The sequence below is a fragment of the Aptenodytes forsteri genome, unplaced genomic scaffold (assembly GCF_000699145.1).
Source record: "Aptenodytes forsteri isolate BGI_AS27 unplaced genomic scaffold, ASM69914v1 Scaffold55, whole genome shotgun sequence".
NCBI lineage: Eukaryota > Metazoa > Chordata > Aves > Sphenisciformes > Spheniscidae > Aptenodytes > Aptenodytes forsteri.
In genome coordinates, this window is record NW_008796063.1 from 12397794 (window position 1) to 12413600 (window position 15807).

Consider the following 15807-nt stretch of genomic DNA (forward strand, 5'->3'; position numbering starts at 1 on the left):
CTGCAGCCTGAGACCTGCTGCTGCCTCTTCTGTTCGTTACAGCTCCGTGGCAGCAGATGCCAGAGCCCATCCCAGGATGTCAGCAGCCGAGGTGCTGCGTTTCAGAGTGCCTTGGAGAGGGCTGGCCTGGGAAAACAGCTCTGCCTTCCCCCTCTCTCTGCAGCCCGTCCCATTGCGGCGAGCTCCTCGCCGATACCGCTATTTCATCAGCGCAGGAGCAGGCTCGACGGTTGTTTTGCCCTACGGAAAAGCATCTGATGTCTCTGCAGTATCTTTATGTTTGAATAATGTTTGTCTTTATGTTACTGGGATTCCCACACGACCGGACTTACTGGTAGCGATGTTGACAGCGTTGTCTGTTGGTGAGAGCATGGGAATAGATGCCCAGGTTTTTGTTCTCAGCTTTCCTAGTGTTTTAAGCAAATTGCTCTATTGTGTCTTTTGCAGGGAGCAGTGTTTTTTCACTGTTGCAAAATCGTTCGGAGGTCTTCGTCGAGTATCGGCTTGCGTGCGTACACCGAACGTTGAATCGGGAGGGTGTCAGGTGCTTGCTTCCAACTCGGCCGTGATGTGGGATGAAGCGCTGCCTCTTTACAGGGCCTCGCCTTTTTGGTGAAGGAGGCTGTACCGTGGGTTTACGGTGCTCGGGGAGGGAAGCATCCCTTTAGGGAGAAGGGAAGTGAGGCGTCGGGCAGGAAAAGTCTAGGACAGTTTGTAAGAGCTGGATTCCTCTGTCTTTACAAGCGTCCTTAACCGCCTTTCGTCTGCCCTGTCACTGCTCCGGTTGGTTTTATATGCTTGCTGAGCTCATGCTGTACCCAGGGTTAGATGGTTTCCTTAAGGAGCAGCCGTGTTCATGGGCTGTTGGTCATTCAGTCTTGCAAACGAGAACTAGCCGACAGATAAGGGTCTGGGGTCAGCACGTGGACTCGTTAAGAAGGTGCTCCCTGAATCTGGATTTTTATTCCTCATATCTTTTATTTTAGGCATTCTCTGGCTGCAGATAACTGTAAATTACCCCTATTTTTTCACTCCTCATCCCAATTAAGATCAGAGGCCTGTATGGTTGCTCACCAGCCCAGTAAGGCTGGTGGCAAGGGATGAGTTCTGTGTGCTGAGTCCTCACTTAACTGTTCCAGTTCATAAGGAATCTGGTGCTAAAGGATGAAAGTGTCATCTCCTTCTCCCAGTGCAATGTATCTAGCAAGTCAGTTGTTTGCTTCATGTATAAAAGATAATCATATGTTGTTTCTGAGGCAAAACTTCTTCTCGAGGAATCGTTCCAGGTGCTAAAAAGCCTGTAAAACACTAGTTGGTGGAATGAGTAGGAAGTTCTGCTGATGAAACTGCTCTGCCAAGTGGCATAGCGTCAGCTTCTAAATAACCTCCTCATCTCCTGATTTTCAAGCAGTGGCAACTAAAACGCAGCCTCCAGCTCAGGAGGTCCATGAACCGTGGGCTGCCAGGAGCGTGAACCAGAGGAAGGGCTGTTCTGCACGTGCCCCGGGTGCAGGTTTTTCCCTGTGCATCAGTTTCTGGGCACTGTCAGGATCAAAAGTCTCGGCCAGGTGGGTTGCTGAAGCACTGATCAAGAAGCAATGGTGAAACCTTTGCATGGTTTCTAAATCAGCTCCAATGTCTGGCTCTGTAGGATTTGTTAACTTACCCCTTTTTGAGCGTCCGCACATGTTGAGCGAGAGGTGGTGGGACTCCAGTCACTGAGCTGAAACCCAGGAGGATGCGAAGGAGCACGCCACGGGTACGCACCAAACTCTCCTGATCCTCACCTCTCTTTCTCAACAGCAGAAAACACAAACAGGCTGAGAATGTGATTTCCAAAGCTGAACGGCTCCCACGTACAGAAAACCGCCTACCTGTGGCAGCTGCTTCTGCCGCTGCTTGATACCACAACTGGTGCGTCTGCTTGTAGCTCTGGCTCCTGGGGTGACTTCATTATTTAAGAATCTGAATTTAATTTAAAGAAAGTGGTTAAGCTTCTTGTTCTTATGATCACCAAGTGAAATTGGAAAATGTCTGTAAAAATCCATATATCAGAAGTAATAGAAAATCTATATTTTAAGTTGCTGTTACTTTTTGGAGCTAATCATAAATTTAAAAAATTCATGAATCGTCTTATAAAATGAAGACTGCAGATATCCTAGCGCATTATTATCTTGTAACTGTAACTGCAGCAGCGTTAGAGCAGCTATACACTGTTAATCAAGGGTTTGACTTTTTCAGTGAATTTTGAACGCGGAAGTTCCCCCGTGCAGGGCAGCATCAGCCGTGCTGGCGGCACCTCATCTGGCAGAGCGTTGCCCAGTTCTTCGGTCCTGCTTGTGATGGTTGTCAGCAACGAGACCCACCGCTTCCACTGCCACCGAGGGGAGATGCAGAGACCCTCGGCATGCTCTGCCCCGGCAGCTCTGCACCAGAGCACCGTGTGCTCGGGGAGCTTCAAGCAGAGAAGGAGCGTGGACCCCCCTCGCCGCCGTGGCCGCCCCCACCACCTCGCGCTCGCGCTGCGCTGGGCGCCGTGCCCAGAACATCGTGTTCCCAGTCGTATGATTTAACCACACGATCGTGTTTCCTCTTGAAGTTTTGCAAAAGTACTTCAGTAAGGCAGGTCCCAGTGGGTTGTGATGGGCTCCTGGGAAAGCTGTGGGCCGGCACCAGCCGGGGGCCGGGTGGGCTCACTGTCCTGCTCAGCCCAGCCCCGTGGGGACCACCAAACCCCCCGGCCGCCCTCATGTCAGGGCATGCACAGCACCCCCCCTTCTTGCCAGCCGCGGCCGTCAGCCTTTGCCAGCACTGAACTGCACCCACTGCCAACAGGAAACTTTAAAGGCAACTTTTAAATTAATTTATTTATTGCCAAGAGTGGTACTGCTAAACGGCCTGGCACTTCCTCCCCACCTGAATCTTTATGGAGGCTGGAGTATTTCTCTCCAACACACGTTAACAGCCGTGCTCACCTGCGGGGTGAGCATTAACAAACCCTGAGCACCAAACACAAAGCACCCGCGGGCTCTGGAAGCAAAGGAAGGGCTTTCTTTCGCTCTGTTTCCATTGTAGTTGTTTAGGGGTGGAAATACTGCCACCTCAGAAGTCAGACGTAGCTTGGGTCCCAACCCAAGGGTCCGACCCACGGTGCAGCACAGCTGCGGCACACACCGTGCCGTGTCTCAGCATCCAATGGGCCACAGCCATGCATCCACCATCGGGACGTCCTGGCCTCTCCCCAGCACCGCCTGCCTTGCCGCAGCCCTGCCTCAGACGCCGGCTGCGGCCCTTCACAGCTGCTCGCGCCCCAATCTTCTCGCTAGGAAGTGCTTCCCACCCACGTGTTAAAAAGAAATGGTGACTTACGATTATATAGCAATGCTGATGTATAGAAGCTCTACATACTAAAGCCAGAGCCTGACGCTGACTCTATGAGATTTATTACAGAGTTTATTAGACAGAGTGTCTTCACAGTGAACACTTTCAGTCGGGGAGGGGAGGACAGCCAGGGCTTTTTGGTTCCTTCCCAATTTTGACAGAGAGTAGAAGATTGTTCAGCAAGTGGCAGACTGAGCGTGGCGATGGCAGCCTGCCGTCGGCGGCCATTGGGAGGTAACAGGGTGCGCTGCTCACTCGGTTTCTGCGTCACTGTCTGGACCGAGGACGTCGAGGGGCTGGACGCGCAGCGAGTCATAGTTGGGCGGGGGGGTGCCGGGCTCGGGGGGCAGCACCTCGTCCCTGGGCAGGGCATCCGTGTCCTCGTGCTGGAAGCCCAGGTTGGTGTGAGCCTCCACCAGCTCCGACACTGTCGGGGGTGCATCCGGGTACCGCGCCTGCACCCGCTTCTGCTTCAGGCCTTTGCACCAGCTGATCATGTTGATAACGGTGATCCACAGCGCGTCGATGATGATTTCCCCGAACTCAATGAGGCACAGCACCGAGCCCCCCATCCAGAACCCAAACTGGCCTCCCAGGCTCGACAGCAGCCAAACGATCTGCGGGGAGGAGAGCAGGAGTGAGCCGAGGTGGCGACCCCGGTCCCTCATCAGCCCCCGCCGATCACCCTGTGTGCTGGTGATGCTCCTGCCCCTCCTGCCCCAGGGACCTGCCTGCCGAGTCCCTCGCCTTGCGGGTGCTGCCCTGCAGGGGCTGCACTCCCTGGTGCTGCTTCTCAGTGACCCGCCTCGCACTGGCGATGGGGATGGGAGGTGGAGGGGAAGAACGAACTGGGGACTGCGAACCGGACAGTGGAGGCAGCTTCGTCCACTTCATTGCCACGGACATGTGAAGCAACAGCACCGAGGGACTCAGCAGACTCCCGCTGAGGAGTGTCCCCGGACAGGGCTGATCAGCCCTGAGGAGCTGAGCCCTGCCTGTGCATCTGGGGTGACTTGTTTCTGTGTCTGCTCACCGGGCGCTGTGCAGAAGGGGCAGGGATGGGCACTCACCGTCGTGGCGGCAGACTCCGAGATGGTGCGGTAGTTGTACTCCTGGAAGTAAATGTTCAGCTTGATGATCCCGTTTCTGTAAGAGACAAACGGCAGCTCAGCACAGAGCCGGCCTGCGGGCATCCAGCGCCTCCGCTCCAACGCCTGCCTGCGGGAAGGGCTGCGCACAGCCCGGCCGGAGCTGCTCACGAGTGCCCGCTGAAACCTCTGCCAGGCAGGTGGAAGAAGTTAAAAAGTGCCACTGGCTGCGAAGGGAAGAGAGACGCGGTTCTGAGGTTCCTCCTGAAGCAGCACTTGCGCACGTGGAAGCTTCTTTGGGGCTGTTTGCTTTGCTTTTCCCAGCTGCCCTGGTTGGTCTAGAGGGGCCGTTGCCCCTCCTCGGTGCCCTGCGCCTCGTGTTCCTGTGTGCACGCACAGAGCGGCTGCGTCACGACCAGCTGCATTACAGGGGACTTAATGTGTACAGATCAGCCAGTATCTGTGAAACCATTTCCTGATTCTCTAGGTTTTTTTCCTTGGGGAAAAAACCCTCCTCTTTTCCCACTAATTCAGGGTTTAGGTTTTCAAAGGGTAATTCAGCAGTTACCCTAATTTTTGTGCATCCCCCCTACTGCTGCTGCTGTTGGCAGATTCAAAGACGTTAAGTACGAAGGGATGAACGTTACAATCCAGGAGCTGGACCCTGGCAGTTCACAGCTTCAGAGCTTCCAGATTCCTATATGCAACTGATCAGGAGTGCTGCGGTTAATGTTGATTTTAACTTAACTCACGTTTGCCTGACCCAGTTTGTCACTACGGAGAGCAGAGGATATGCACGAAGTGCGTTTCAGATTTGCTTTATGTATCTTCCAGGCAAACATGTGCCAAATCTTGTCCTCCCTTTGCATTAGCACACATGTGCTCTGGCCCATCGCCAAGGTTCATGTTAATCTAATGTTAACAGGCTCAATAGAGAAGATAAAGTGGTTGTTCCTTTCACTTACCTGTCCAGAGTCACATTTGTTGACATATCCCTTTCATAAGACAGAATATGGAAAATCCAGTCCTAGGAAAACAAAACTTATTCAGAACTGAGCAGAAGCATCCTTTCTGGGCGCCTGCTGGGGCAGGAACCCAGGGGAGCTGCAAGGGAGTTGCAGGACTCGGTGCAGGACCCCCGGGGTGGAGGAGCCGCCCTGGGGGTGTCCCTCCTCCTGTCTCATGCCCTGGCACTCGTGTTTGTTTGCATGCTGAAAATGTGTAATTTAGCAAAGAGGCACTTGCTACCTGGACATTAGCTCTGAAAATACCGAGTGATTCATGTGGCTAAGAACAGGTAATTATTAATGAATGTTTCAAAACAAGAAATCAGTGTTACCTCCGAAGCTTCAGACGGCCAGTCTGCCATGGAGATGGTCATCTTATACTGCGTGTCGCTAGGGAGAGGAGGGGAGAACATTGGTACAGAAGTTTCCCCTCCTCTGAAGTCACTGGAACTTCAGTTCTCATGCAGAAAAGCAGGCCCGCATGATTCGCTGCCATTTTAGAAAGGTCAGAATTGATGGGAGATGAAATGCAGGATCCCCTCCACCTTTACAGCTGCCAGAAACAGCTTACGTACTTACTTGCATGTTTCCTTACAAGAGTCAATACAAATCTGTCTGTGTCTTATACTTGATCTCAGTGATGAATAGCAATATGCTGTTTGGTGAAAACAAAAAAATCAAAGCATCTGTTTAGATAAGGACCCCGCTTACTGGATTATATCAATTTCATTTAATAAAATATATATTTAGGTATGAGCCTGCTGCACAGGTTTGCTGTCTTCCCCTCTAACCTTCCTTGCCTTGAGAAGCTCAGGCAAAGCCGTCAGACAATTTAATAATAAATTAAAAATATTTTTTTTCTGTAGACTGTTTCTCTAGAGTCAGCTTGCCCGATGTCAGTGTTTTTGGCACAGCCCTGCCCAGCTGCAGGGGTAGGAGGGGTGCCTGCCGGAGCCGCCTGTGTGGAGACGTGCTGCCGGTCCCTGCCTGCCTGTGGGGGAGCACCAGACCCCCACACACCTCTGCGTATCCTTGCAGGAGCCCATTGCCCCTGCTCGGGCCAGCTTGTCTCTGAACTCTTCAGGCATGGAGGCCTAGAGCATTACCCCTTTTTCTCCCTTTGGTACCCAGAGGGTCCCCTTACCTCCCCCGGCTGGAGCCAGCTCCCCGGGAGAGCCCTCCCCTGGGGCAGCGCGGAAGCTGAGGACCCTCAGCCCACGGCCAGGACCAAGATTTCGCCCCTTCTCCCCGGCACTGACCCGAACAGCCATGAGGAGACTTTACATAGGCAAAAGCCATTCACCTGTTGCATTTACAAATAAAGCTCGTGTCCGCTCCCGCCCCTCCTGCGTGCCAGGACCCTGGGGAAGCTGTGCAATTTAGTTTTGTTCGTGTTCTTACCCCAACCTGGGTTATCTTCGTTATTGCAATAATTCACCCCTTCAGGTAAAGGAAACATATAGTGACCACATCCACAGATTTCAATCATGTGATTTTGGAAACAAGAGCGCAGGCAAGCCTGAAAAAAGGAACAGGGGGCTGCTTAGACGTGGGCTGAACCCCCCCTGTGCACCTCTGCTGCTGGAGTCTACGCTGGCTGTGAGAATTACTCGGCCCTGAGGTATTTTCTCTCTTTTGCGCTGAACAGATGGTTTTGTGGCTGCACACAGAGAAGGCTGAAGCCGCAGAGGGAGCGGGTGCTGCCAGAGCCCATCCCCGTGCAATGGCATGATCCCATCCTCCAGCGTGCACCGAGCATCGCCAGGCGGCACGGCAGGCTCTGGAAGCCAGTCGCACTGGCTTTACAACGGCAAGACGAGGCGGGTGGATAAGCTGCCATGTGTAGGGTTGCACGGCAGTTACGGTTTTCTTTATGATGCATTTTTACTGCTGCTCCTCCAGATTTTAAGGTACATCTTAGTTGTAAGCTGCCCGTGGGTAAGTCACCTTGCAGGAGCAGAAGGGAACTCAGTGCCTGCTCCCAGTCGCACAAGAAACTGCTCATTTCTTCACTATTTAGAGCTTCACGGAAGTAATATGAAGTTTCCAAAAAGGAATAAAAATGTTCTACTACACCCATAGACACTGCTGTTGTCTCCAGGCTTTACACGACATACTGACAAAGGGCTGGTTTCCACTTTAAAGCCAGGACTTTAAAAATACTTCAACATAAAGAGCAGGTTTTAGAAATCTGAATTATCTTATCTGTGCATCTGCTTCTCTCCTTGAAAGGATTGCAGCTGCAGCTTCGGCAGCGTGCGAGCCAGGCTGCAGCGCTGCCATTAGCTCAGTGAGGCATGAAGTTAATCATCTGAGATTGGAGTGGGATTCTGGATGAAACAGTGCACAAAGCAATAACAAAGTCTATGAAAAGATAATTAAATTTAACAGCTCCAGCTAGGTAGAACAACCAGAGCATTTCTGTGTGATACAAAATGCTTACAGAGTTCACTGCAATCAGGGAGTGATGGAAAAGCCGGATTTTGCTGGGAGGTCTCTGAAGTGACGTGAATTATGTGGACATAGAACCCCAGTCAGCATTTAGCAACTTTTAAGTAATAATGCAATCATTTCAAGTATTTGCTTAAACGTTATACAAGCATCTTAAAAAGTAGGGTAAAGTGGTCCAATTGTTATAATTATATAAAGGCAGAAATATAAAAAACCCTGCTAGACCAAAGCCTTCCCACTTGTCTGGGGTGTATTCTTCAGGCTTTTGTAAATAACCCCCAAAATGGTTTTGATGTTTTCCTTATTGCCAGATCTCACCCTCCAGAAATGCTTCTCCCTTATGTTATAGCCTGTTACAAATTAACCAGTGCTTAATGTTTACACTGTATTTTTCTACAGATTCAAGGTTTACAAACACTCAACTTTCTCATCCCAATTTTAAAGTGAAGAAAAGGCAAAGGTCTGTCTTCATTTCCTATGCAAAACAAGCAGGCATTTTCAGGGTGAAAAATGACTTGATTCCCTTAAAGAGAAAAGGATTAAAAAGAGTAGGAGTTTCAGGAGAGGAATCCCTCCTGTATATTCCTCTCTTGTCAGGGATAAATATTTCTCGCGGACACAAAATACGAGCTGCTTTGCACATTAGAGCAACGCCACGGCTAAAACCCGGAGCCCAACAGTTCTCCAGATAGATAGCTTATATCCTCCCAGAGCACCCCGAGCAGCAGAGGCCAGCCTATCTCATGAAAAGTGTCACATTAACATCTCGGCAAAAGCTCCCCAGAGCCGCAGCCACCCTTCACGCTGCAGGACGGCGCCTGCAGTTGCTGCGGAGGGAGCAGCTTTGCCGTCCCGGTTACAGCGGCACACGCAGCTGTGGCAATTGCTCAATAACCCCTTGAGTTCGGGGGAGTTAGCCTGTTGGACACGGGTAATGACTGGAGTCCACCCCTTGCTGGTTGATCTACCTATAATTAAAAGATTTCAGCCAAGCGTGGAAATTGTAGGGGAAAAAGGTATTCTCACAGCTGAAAAAGAAATTAATTGCCTTAATGACGTGGCACGAGCAGTTATTCTTTTTAAAGGAGAAAAACTGCTCTGCAGCCTCCTGTGGCTTAGGTGGGCAGCCGGCAGAGGAGCGTCGGGCGAGCGCTGCGCCTGCAGCCGCCTGGGAGCAGGTCGGGTCCCTCCCGCTGCTGCCCGAGGTCCCTGCACAGACCCTGGGCAGGACGGGGAGCTCCGCGCTCCCCACTGGACGCTCTGGGAGATGTGTTTTCCCAGCGTTCCCTACATTATTAAGGAACTGGCATTAGCCAAAGCTATTGGGAGTTTCAGCCCGTTCCAGAGGCTCTGCCCTGCGCCGAAGGAGGGGGCTGCCTCCTGGCTCTGTCACCCTGGGGCTCCAGCGGTCCCCAGCACCCCCCAGTGAAAGCAGTGCAGGGAGGGGGTGAGGCCGGGCAGGACGGGGGCACGAGGTCCCCTTGGCCGGTGCTGCGGTTCTGCCCTCTGAGCCGAGGCAGTAACCGACTGGTGCGTGACGGCAACCGGGGCTGCTCGGGGAGCCAAAACGGGGGGGAACTGAAGAACCAGTGGTTTTTAAGGGACCAAGGGGCCCAGGCACACCCTGCTCTCGCTTTGCCTGCTTTTCAGGATGCGTGGGAACCCTTCACTTCGGGGAGCCGAGCTCTGAGGCGACAGGGTACGAGGAAAGGACCAGCATTAAACTGCGCTCGTACGTGGAGGTAAAAATACTTGCTTTTTTGTCTGCAAGTTAGCTCTTTGCTGGTAGGTCACACATAGCAGGGTCCCGTGTAACAACAGAGATCCTGGGAGGTTTGCTGTGTTTCGGCTTTTGAGAAAATGACAGAAATGACCGTGTTCATCCCTCTCAAAATGAAACAAAATTCATAGCTGGCTAAGGGAACAATAATTGCTGATGCCCTTTCCTGGCCGTACGAGCTGTTTTGGTATGAGAATGAAAACCAAAGATTACGCTGAACTGTGCTGCCTGCCAAAGCAATGTTCCTTATCTTTTGATGCAAGTTTTAATACCTGCATCGTTAGGTCTTGCTCCTGCAATACACAGTTATTTCCACTGGATCCACTGGGATCGTTTCCAAACCTGGGGCTACTGAGTGTTCAGACTCGAGTGCTGGTTTATTACCAGAAAAGAAGGTTCCTGTACTTGGTTATGCTTTCTACTTTATCATTGCTGATGCTCCAGTAATCCTGCACGCTAGTCAAAAATTTTAATTGCTTTGATGATTTTTCCTAAACAGCCTTGTTTGATTTAAAAATGTGTTTTACCTGTATGGAATAGGAAGTGTTGTATTGGCTATAGAGATTTTTTACGGGGACATCAGACCCGTTCATGGTGCAGTCACTGTAGGGATAGCCCATCCGTTCCAGTTCATCCTGAAAGAAAACCAAAATGGCAAACTTCAGTAGTCATCGCTCCTCCCCAGGTCCCTGGTGCCCATTTTCCAGAGACTCTGTAATTCCTGTATTCCCTGCTGGCTTTGAAAAAAAAAATCAAAGAATTGTAGGCGGCAGAGCTGAAAGAGATGCAGCCCCTTCCCCAGGGCGGATCGAGGCAGATGAGGGTGTTCAAGAGCAGCATGTTTTAGCAAGGCACCTTCTGACATGCTAAAGGAAGAGGGAACAATGACCCGAGCTCAGTATTTTGGCTCAATAAAGCACTTTGCCAGGACAATTACATAAAAGTCTCCATAAATTGTTCCAGCCCACAGCTAGCGTACACCTTGACTCTTTTGGTTTGAGCCAGTTCAGCCAAGACTTAAAACAAACTTGGTTGCAGTCCCATCAGATAACAATATTCTCAGACAATCTGCTCTAGAGGAATGCCACACATACCACTAACACGCCGATGGAGGTTTCCGTCCCAGCCATTGCATAGATGCCCTGATCCTTAAGGAAGGGGAAGCTCTTCTGCTGATGCAGCATGAGCCTGGCCCCGGCAGCAGATGACAGGTAGGGGATATAGTCTTGCTGGCTGATGTCCAGAATTAGCTTCAGCCCTGGGACACCAGACAAAACACTCAGAACAAGAATTGTATTGAAATGCGAGTCTTCGGAAAAAAAACGGAGTCTATTTTCTTCTCGCTGTGCACAGAAATCTCTGTTCCTTGGGGAAGGGCCGGGGCCTGGCTGTCACAGCAGCCTTACCTGTGCATAAATACGCATGATGGCGAATGCACAGAACGGAAATATCTGAGTGAATATTCAGACACTGCCTCAGATATTTCGGCTATCCAGATGTTGCACTTCTATTACGTGTAACATCTGTAGTCACATTACTTGTTTCCACTAATTTCCCTTTTGGGGGCTTATCCCCTTCTGGAAAGCCGTTACTCCCTGCTGTAGTGCTCCAGAGACACAGAAATCATAGATCTGTCATATATAACAGAAGTGGCCACTGAGAGACGAAACAACTCCCAGCACTTCTGTTCCTTTAGCTCCTTCCTCCTTAGCAGGGCTCTCTCTTACCAAACTCGGCTCCAGGGTTGGAAGAATTCAAAGCCTCTTCGTCCATGCCCCAGTTAAAGATGTAGCAGTTACCGTGGTCTGGGTGATAGATTTGGGTGAAATTCCTGGAAGAATCATGCACATAAAACTGTGACTCTCAGGGAGGACTAAAGGGTTATAAAATAATGCATATGTCTGGGATTCACTTTAAATTGCTTTGTTTGTTGAATGCCTGTATAGAAATTTCAGCTGATATAATTTCAATCAATCTGCTGTTGAAAAAAAAGCAAAACAAGGTACTGGTGTGCACTGAGACACAGCCACTGGGGATAACGCTTTGTCAGAATGGAAAGGAATAGTCTGTCACACAGATGAGAGAAATAATTGCTTGATCTGAGCTATGGTAACAGGTTTTAGCCGGTGTTATATCTCGTTCTTTGATAATAAGTCTCCGTTGGCCTCTTTGCAGAAGGGGCAGGACTCCTTGCAGCCTGGGCTGCTGCTATGTGTTCATGTTTGTCAAAACTGGATATAGAAATTTGGCATTCGTAATAAACAACGATGGCTAAAATGCATTTCTCAGAGCCTTGTGTAAAAAGAGTGGGGGCTGTAACTGGGGGTTGCACTGCTGTGCCAGGGGTACGCTGACTCAGCACCTGGGCCGGCAGCTGGTTATCACTAAATACCCTGGGAAGGTCCCACGGATGCTTAGTCTCGATATGTCATGAGCAGAACGGCCCATCCAAAACTAAAACTCAAGCCAGCGCTATCCTAAAATAACCCGTTTCAGCCAGGATCGCATCCAGAAACCCTCTGGGAAATGTTGTTAGAGTTAAGGACCAGCAGAAATCTCTCTATTAACTGATACATACCTTAAAAAGAGAAAAGAAAAAGGCTGTCATGCCTTTAGCATCCCGTACCATTCCTGATGTGACAGAAAAGGGCAGGGAGCTCGGTATGCACCTACTTGTAGTTGCAGGGTTCGGCCCCATAGAGACACGCCAGGATCATGTCTTCTGCCTGGTAGCCCATCCTGATTCTCTCTTGCAGCGGGACTTTGGAGAGGATGCTCGTGGACTGCAGGATGTACCACTCGGTCACCGCCTGTGCCGCGCTGGTGAAGTTCCTGTAGGTGCAGTTGTCGGAGCCCTGATGGCTGCACTGGGGACAGACAGCAGGCAGGTCTGAGCCCGTCCCGCGGGTGGGGACGGCAGGAGGGACGTACGGCGCGCGTGCTGCGGAGCCAGCTGTCACATCTGCATGTGTTTACCCACGGGTCCCTCCCCAGGGAGGTTTCCCAGCTGGGCAGATTCTCCATCGGTCCCAGCGTTACCTCCACAAGCTTACAGAAAACATAACTTTTTGGCCAATTTTTTAAGGCTGGAGTCGCCCCAGCTTCCAAGGTCTGGTCAGGCAGGGTCCTTGAAGCCTCCGTGGGAGCAGAGGGTGGGGGGTCGTGAGACCACCATGTGCCTCTGTGCTGAGGACCACAGCAGGAGAGGGGCACGGGCAGCAGCCGCAGCCTCTCCCTGGCATTTTGGGTGCCGGACCCGAGGAAAAGGTGAAGGTGGCAGGGAGCCTGCGCGGAGCACCTCTGCCCTGGCTCTGCCCTGGGCTCAGCCCGCAGCAGGGCTGCGCTGGGTGACCCCAGAGGATGTACGGCATTGTCCTCTGCGCTGCGGGCAGACTCCACCGACCAACGCTGTGCACAGCTCGGTTACTGCCTGTTGCCGCCCAGCATTTCCAGCATTCCCCTCGCCAGAGGCTGACGGACCCGCTGGCAGGATCCACCCTGCACCTCTGATGCAGTGCTAGGCTGCTACGCGCTGTCAGTCCCTTTTTCTATGAGGAACCTGCTGATCTTGCTGATGCTGTGCAGCTACCTACATTCATCATGGACTAACAACATGGCTCCTTGCTGGGTTTCCTTTCATTTAAGGAAGCATATTTAGGGTATGATCCTGCTGCAGGCCCCATGTGCAGAAATCCAGCAGCTTCAGCTGGATATCTGGCTGTGTAACCTGCAGGGGATCAGACCCCCTCTGAAAATTTAGAAACATCTTAAAATACCTCGGTGCTGCCTTCCTCAAAAAAACAAGCAAACAGCCCTGGAGCCTTGAAATAACATCTCATAACCTGCAAACTGCCCTGTACCGAGGATGCCACCAGCATGGGCAGCCCCCGGCCCCGGCGCAGCCGGACCAGAGCCCTGAGGCAGAGCGGCTGTGGGCAGCTGGTGGGGAAGAGGCAGCGATCTCCACGCTGCATCCCTGCCGAGGCACCCAGCGCTGCTCGTCCCTCCCCCCTCCCGGCTGCCTCCCACGGGACCCCTCTCACCAGCTTCACTGCCAGCTTGTACTTCTTTTCTTCTGATGTCGTGTTGGCTTGGGCAGGTGGAGCAGCCGTTTGGTTGCCCGCAGCAGTTTGGTTGCCCCCAGCAGTCTGGTTGCCCAGAGCAGTCTGATTTCTCTCGAAGATGTCCACGATGACGGGGTTGTCTTTGTCGTGCTCGTCGATGAGGACCAGCGGTATCTGGTGCCAGAGCTCCAGGTCGAGCGGCGGGGAAGCGTTCTCGCTGCTGTTCCCCGGCGCGGGCTGCAGGATCCTCTCCAGCGCCACTTCAATGAGCCTGTCCAGTTCTTTCAGCAGATGCTTCACCTCTGAGTATCTGCAGGACAAAGGGCGGTTACCAAGCAGTGTCAAGGCGGTGGGGACGTGCAGCAGCCCATCTGCCGCTCCGCTGGCTTGGACCTTCCTGGGGACCTCGGATCGCTGCCTAAAGATTTACTGGAGAACGAAGGGAGCCTCCGTGCAGAGCACGGCCACCTCGGACACAGGCATCCCAGCAGCCTGCAGTCGGGCAGAAAACCAGTGGGAGGATAAACAGGGAGCGCTGTGATGGTGAACAATGCTCTGTCAGTGCAGAAGTGAATTGGTTGTATTTCAGTAATTCACTATAGTTTACACAAAACATCTCTAGCAAGCAGAGATGAAAAAACACCAGAGTAATTCCTGTGTGTCGGTCGAGAGCATCTTGCCTTGGGCTACACTATTGCATGGATATAAATTTGAAGCAACTCTAACAAAAATCAGTTACTCCTTTGAAATGACGATCGAGTTATATAACTGCAGCTCCCAGCCGATACTACTGTTTAACAAGCTCTTAATGGCTGGAGTGTAAGCGATAAGAGGTACGTTCACGGCGAGGAAGGAGAAAGAAAAGAATTGTGGGGAAAGATCGAGAGACTGATTTTGGTTGTGACAAGTGAGTTGAACTTCGAGTTTTCCCTGAGCCAGGGAAAGTTTACAGGGAGGCAATACCCATCATTAGATTAACTGATACAGTAAGGAAACCCAGGCGAAGTCGCAGGCACACCGACCCTCCTCTGGACCTGAGCCGTTCGCCTTTATGTTGTCCTCCTTTATTTGGTTTTTAGTGCCACTTGGTGAGTCAAAGGATCATTTCCATTGATGCTCCTAACATGGTATCTGAGACAGGAATGGCTCCACAGTACCTTGCGCTAGCCATACAACGGAGGGTGTTAAAGCACGACTGGGTAAATTAGGTGAAGAAAAACTTACTTGAAAGGGTTGGCATTGCAGACCGTGACTGCTGGGAACTTCATGGTCTTAAAGCCAATAGAGAGAGATGACGTGACGTTATAGGAGAGGTAGGTGTTAATGAGGATGCCCCACTGCCAGAAGACCAGAGACGCAAAGAGCAGCGTTAGGAAGAACCAGATTAATTTCTTCTTTGGCCCCTCTTTGATGATGCGCTTTGGGCCGTGGGTGTTGGTGTTGTCGCAGTACCAGACCAGCAGCTCCTTGTAGGTGTAACCAGGGCCCTTCTGCAGGCGGTGCAGCGCCCGAATGAAGTACTTCTTCAGGTTCATGCTGCTGTCTGCAAGTGGGAGAAAAGGCATCAAAACAGCTACGTTGAGAGGCAAGGTTTGTATTACGCCAAGCGTACCTGTATTGCCAGCAAAGCAGAACTGGCGTAGTTATGTGATGGCACGACCGTGGTTTTATAACCCAGGAGAAATTCAGAGCAGATGTTCTGCAGGGTCACACCGTGGCAGTGAAATGGCATGGAGCCCCTCATCTCCTGAGAGGGTACAAGGGGGAGGTTTGTGCTTTGCAGTTCCAAAAGTGGTGAATGTTTCTGTCACGTCCCTTCTGGCCCCAGGAGGGTTAAGTGAGTTGGACCTGCTGGACACGGCTGTGCCTGCGGTGACTTACGGAGTACTGGCCCCCGGGCTGTGCAGATGTTGAAGTAAATAACAAGACAACTTTTTAGGAAGTCGGTGTTTTGTGTGCAAACTGGTCTGCCTCTAACATTGTCTGAAACCTTTGCCAACACTAGACGGACCAAGCAGTACACACCTGAGCTGGTT

At 51.5% G+C, this 15807-nt stretch overlaps 1 protein-coding gene across 3 annotated transcripts; it reads right to left on the reverse strand.

The window, feature by feature from the left end:
- Window positions 1–3619: 3619 nt before the first annotated feature.
- On the reverse strand, window positions 3620–15313 carry SCNN1B (sodium channel epithelial 1 beta subunit). 3 transcript variants are annotated; one of them, XM_009286505.2, is made up of 14 exons: window positions 14996–15306; window positions 13871–14081; window positions 13568–13622; window positions 13314–13327; window positions 12381–12574; window positions 11435–11538; window positions 10802–10965; window positions 10235–10342; window positions 6878–6995; window positions 6056–6131; window positions 5809–5866; window positions 5435–5496; window positions 4452–4527; window positions 3620–3998 (listed from the first exon to the last, which is right to left on the reverse strand). In XM_009286505.2, the coding sequence occupies exons 1-14, from the start codon at window positions 15304–15306 to the stop codon at window positions 3633–3635; spliced, it is 1917 nt and encodes a 638-aa protein (XP_009284780.1). In that variant the 3' UTR covers window positions 3620–3632. The 3 variants fall into 3 exon arrangements, with proteins under 3 accessions (XP_009284780.1, XP_009284779.1, XP_009284781.1); XM_009286504.2 differs by lacking the exons at window positions 13314–13327; window positions 13568–13622 and having other exon boundaries at window positions 13751–14081; window positions 14996–15313; XM_009286506.2 differs by lacking the exons at window positions 13314–13327; window positions 13568–13622 and having other exon boundaries at window positions 13805–14081.
- Window positions 15314–15807: the final 494 nt, after the last annotated feature.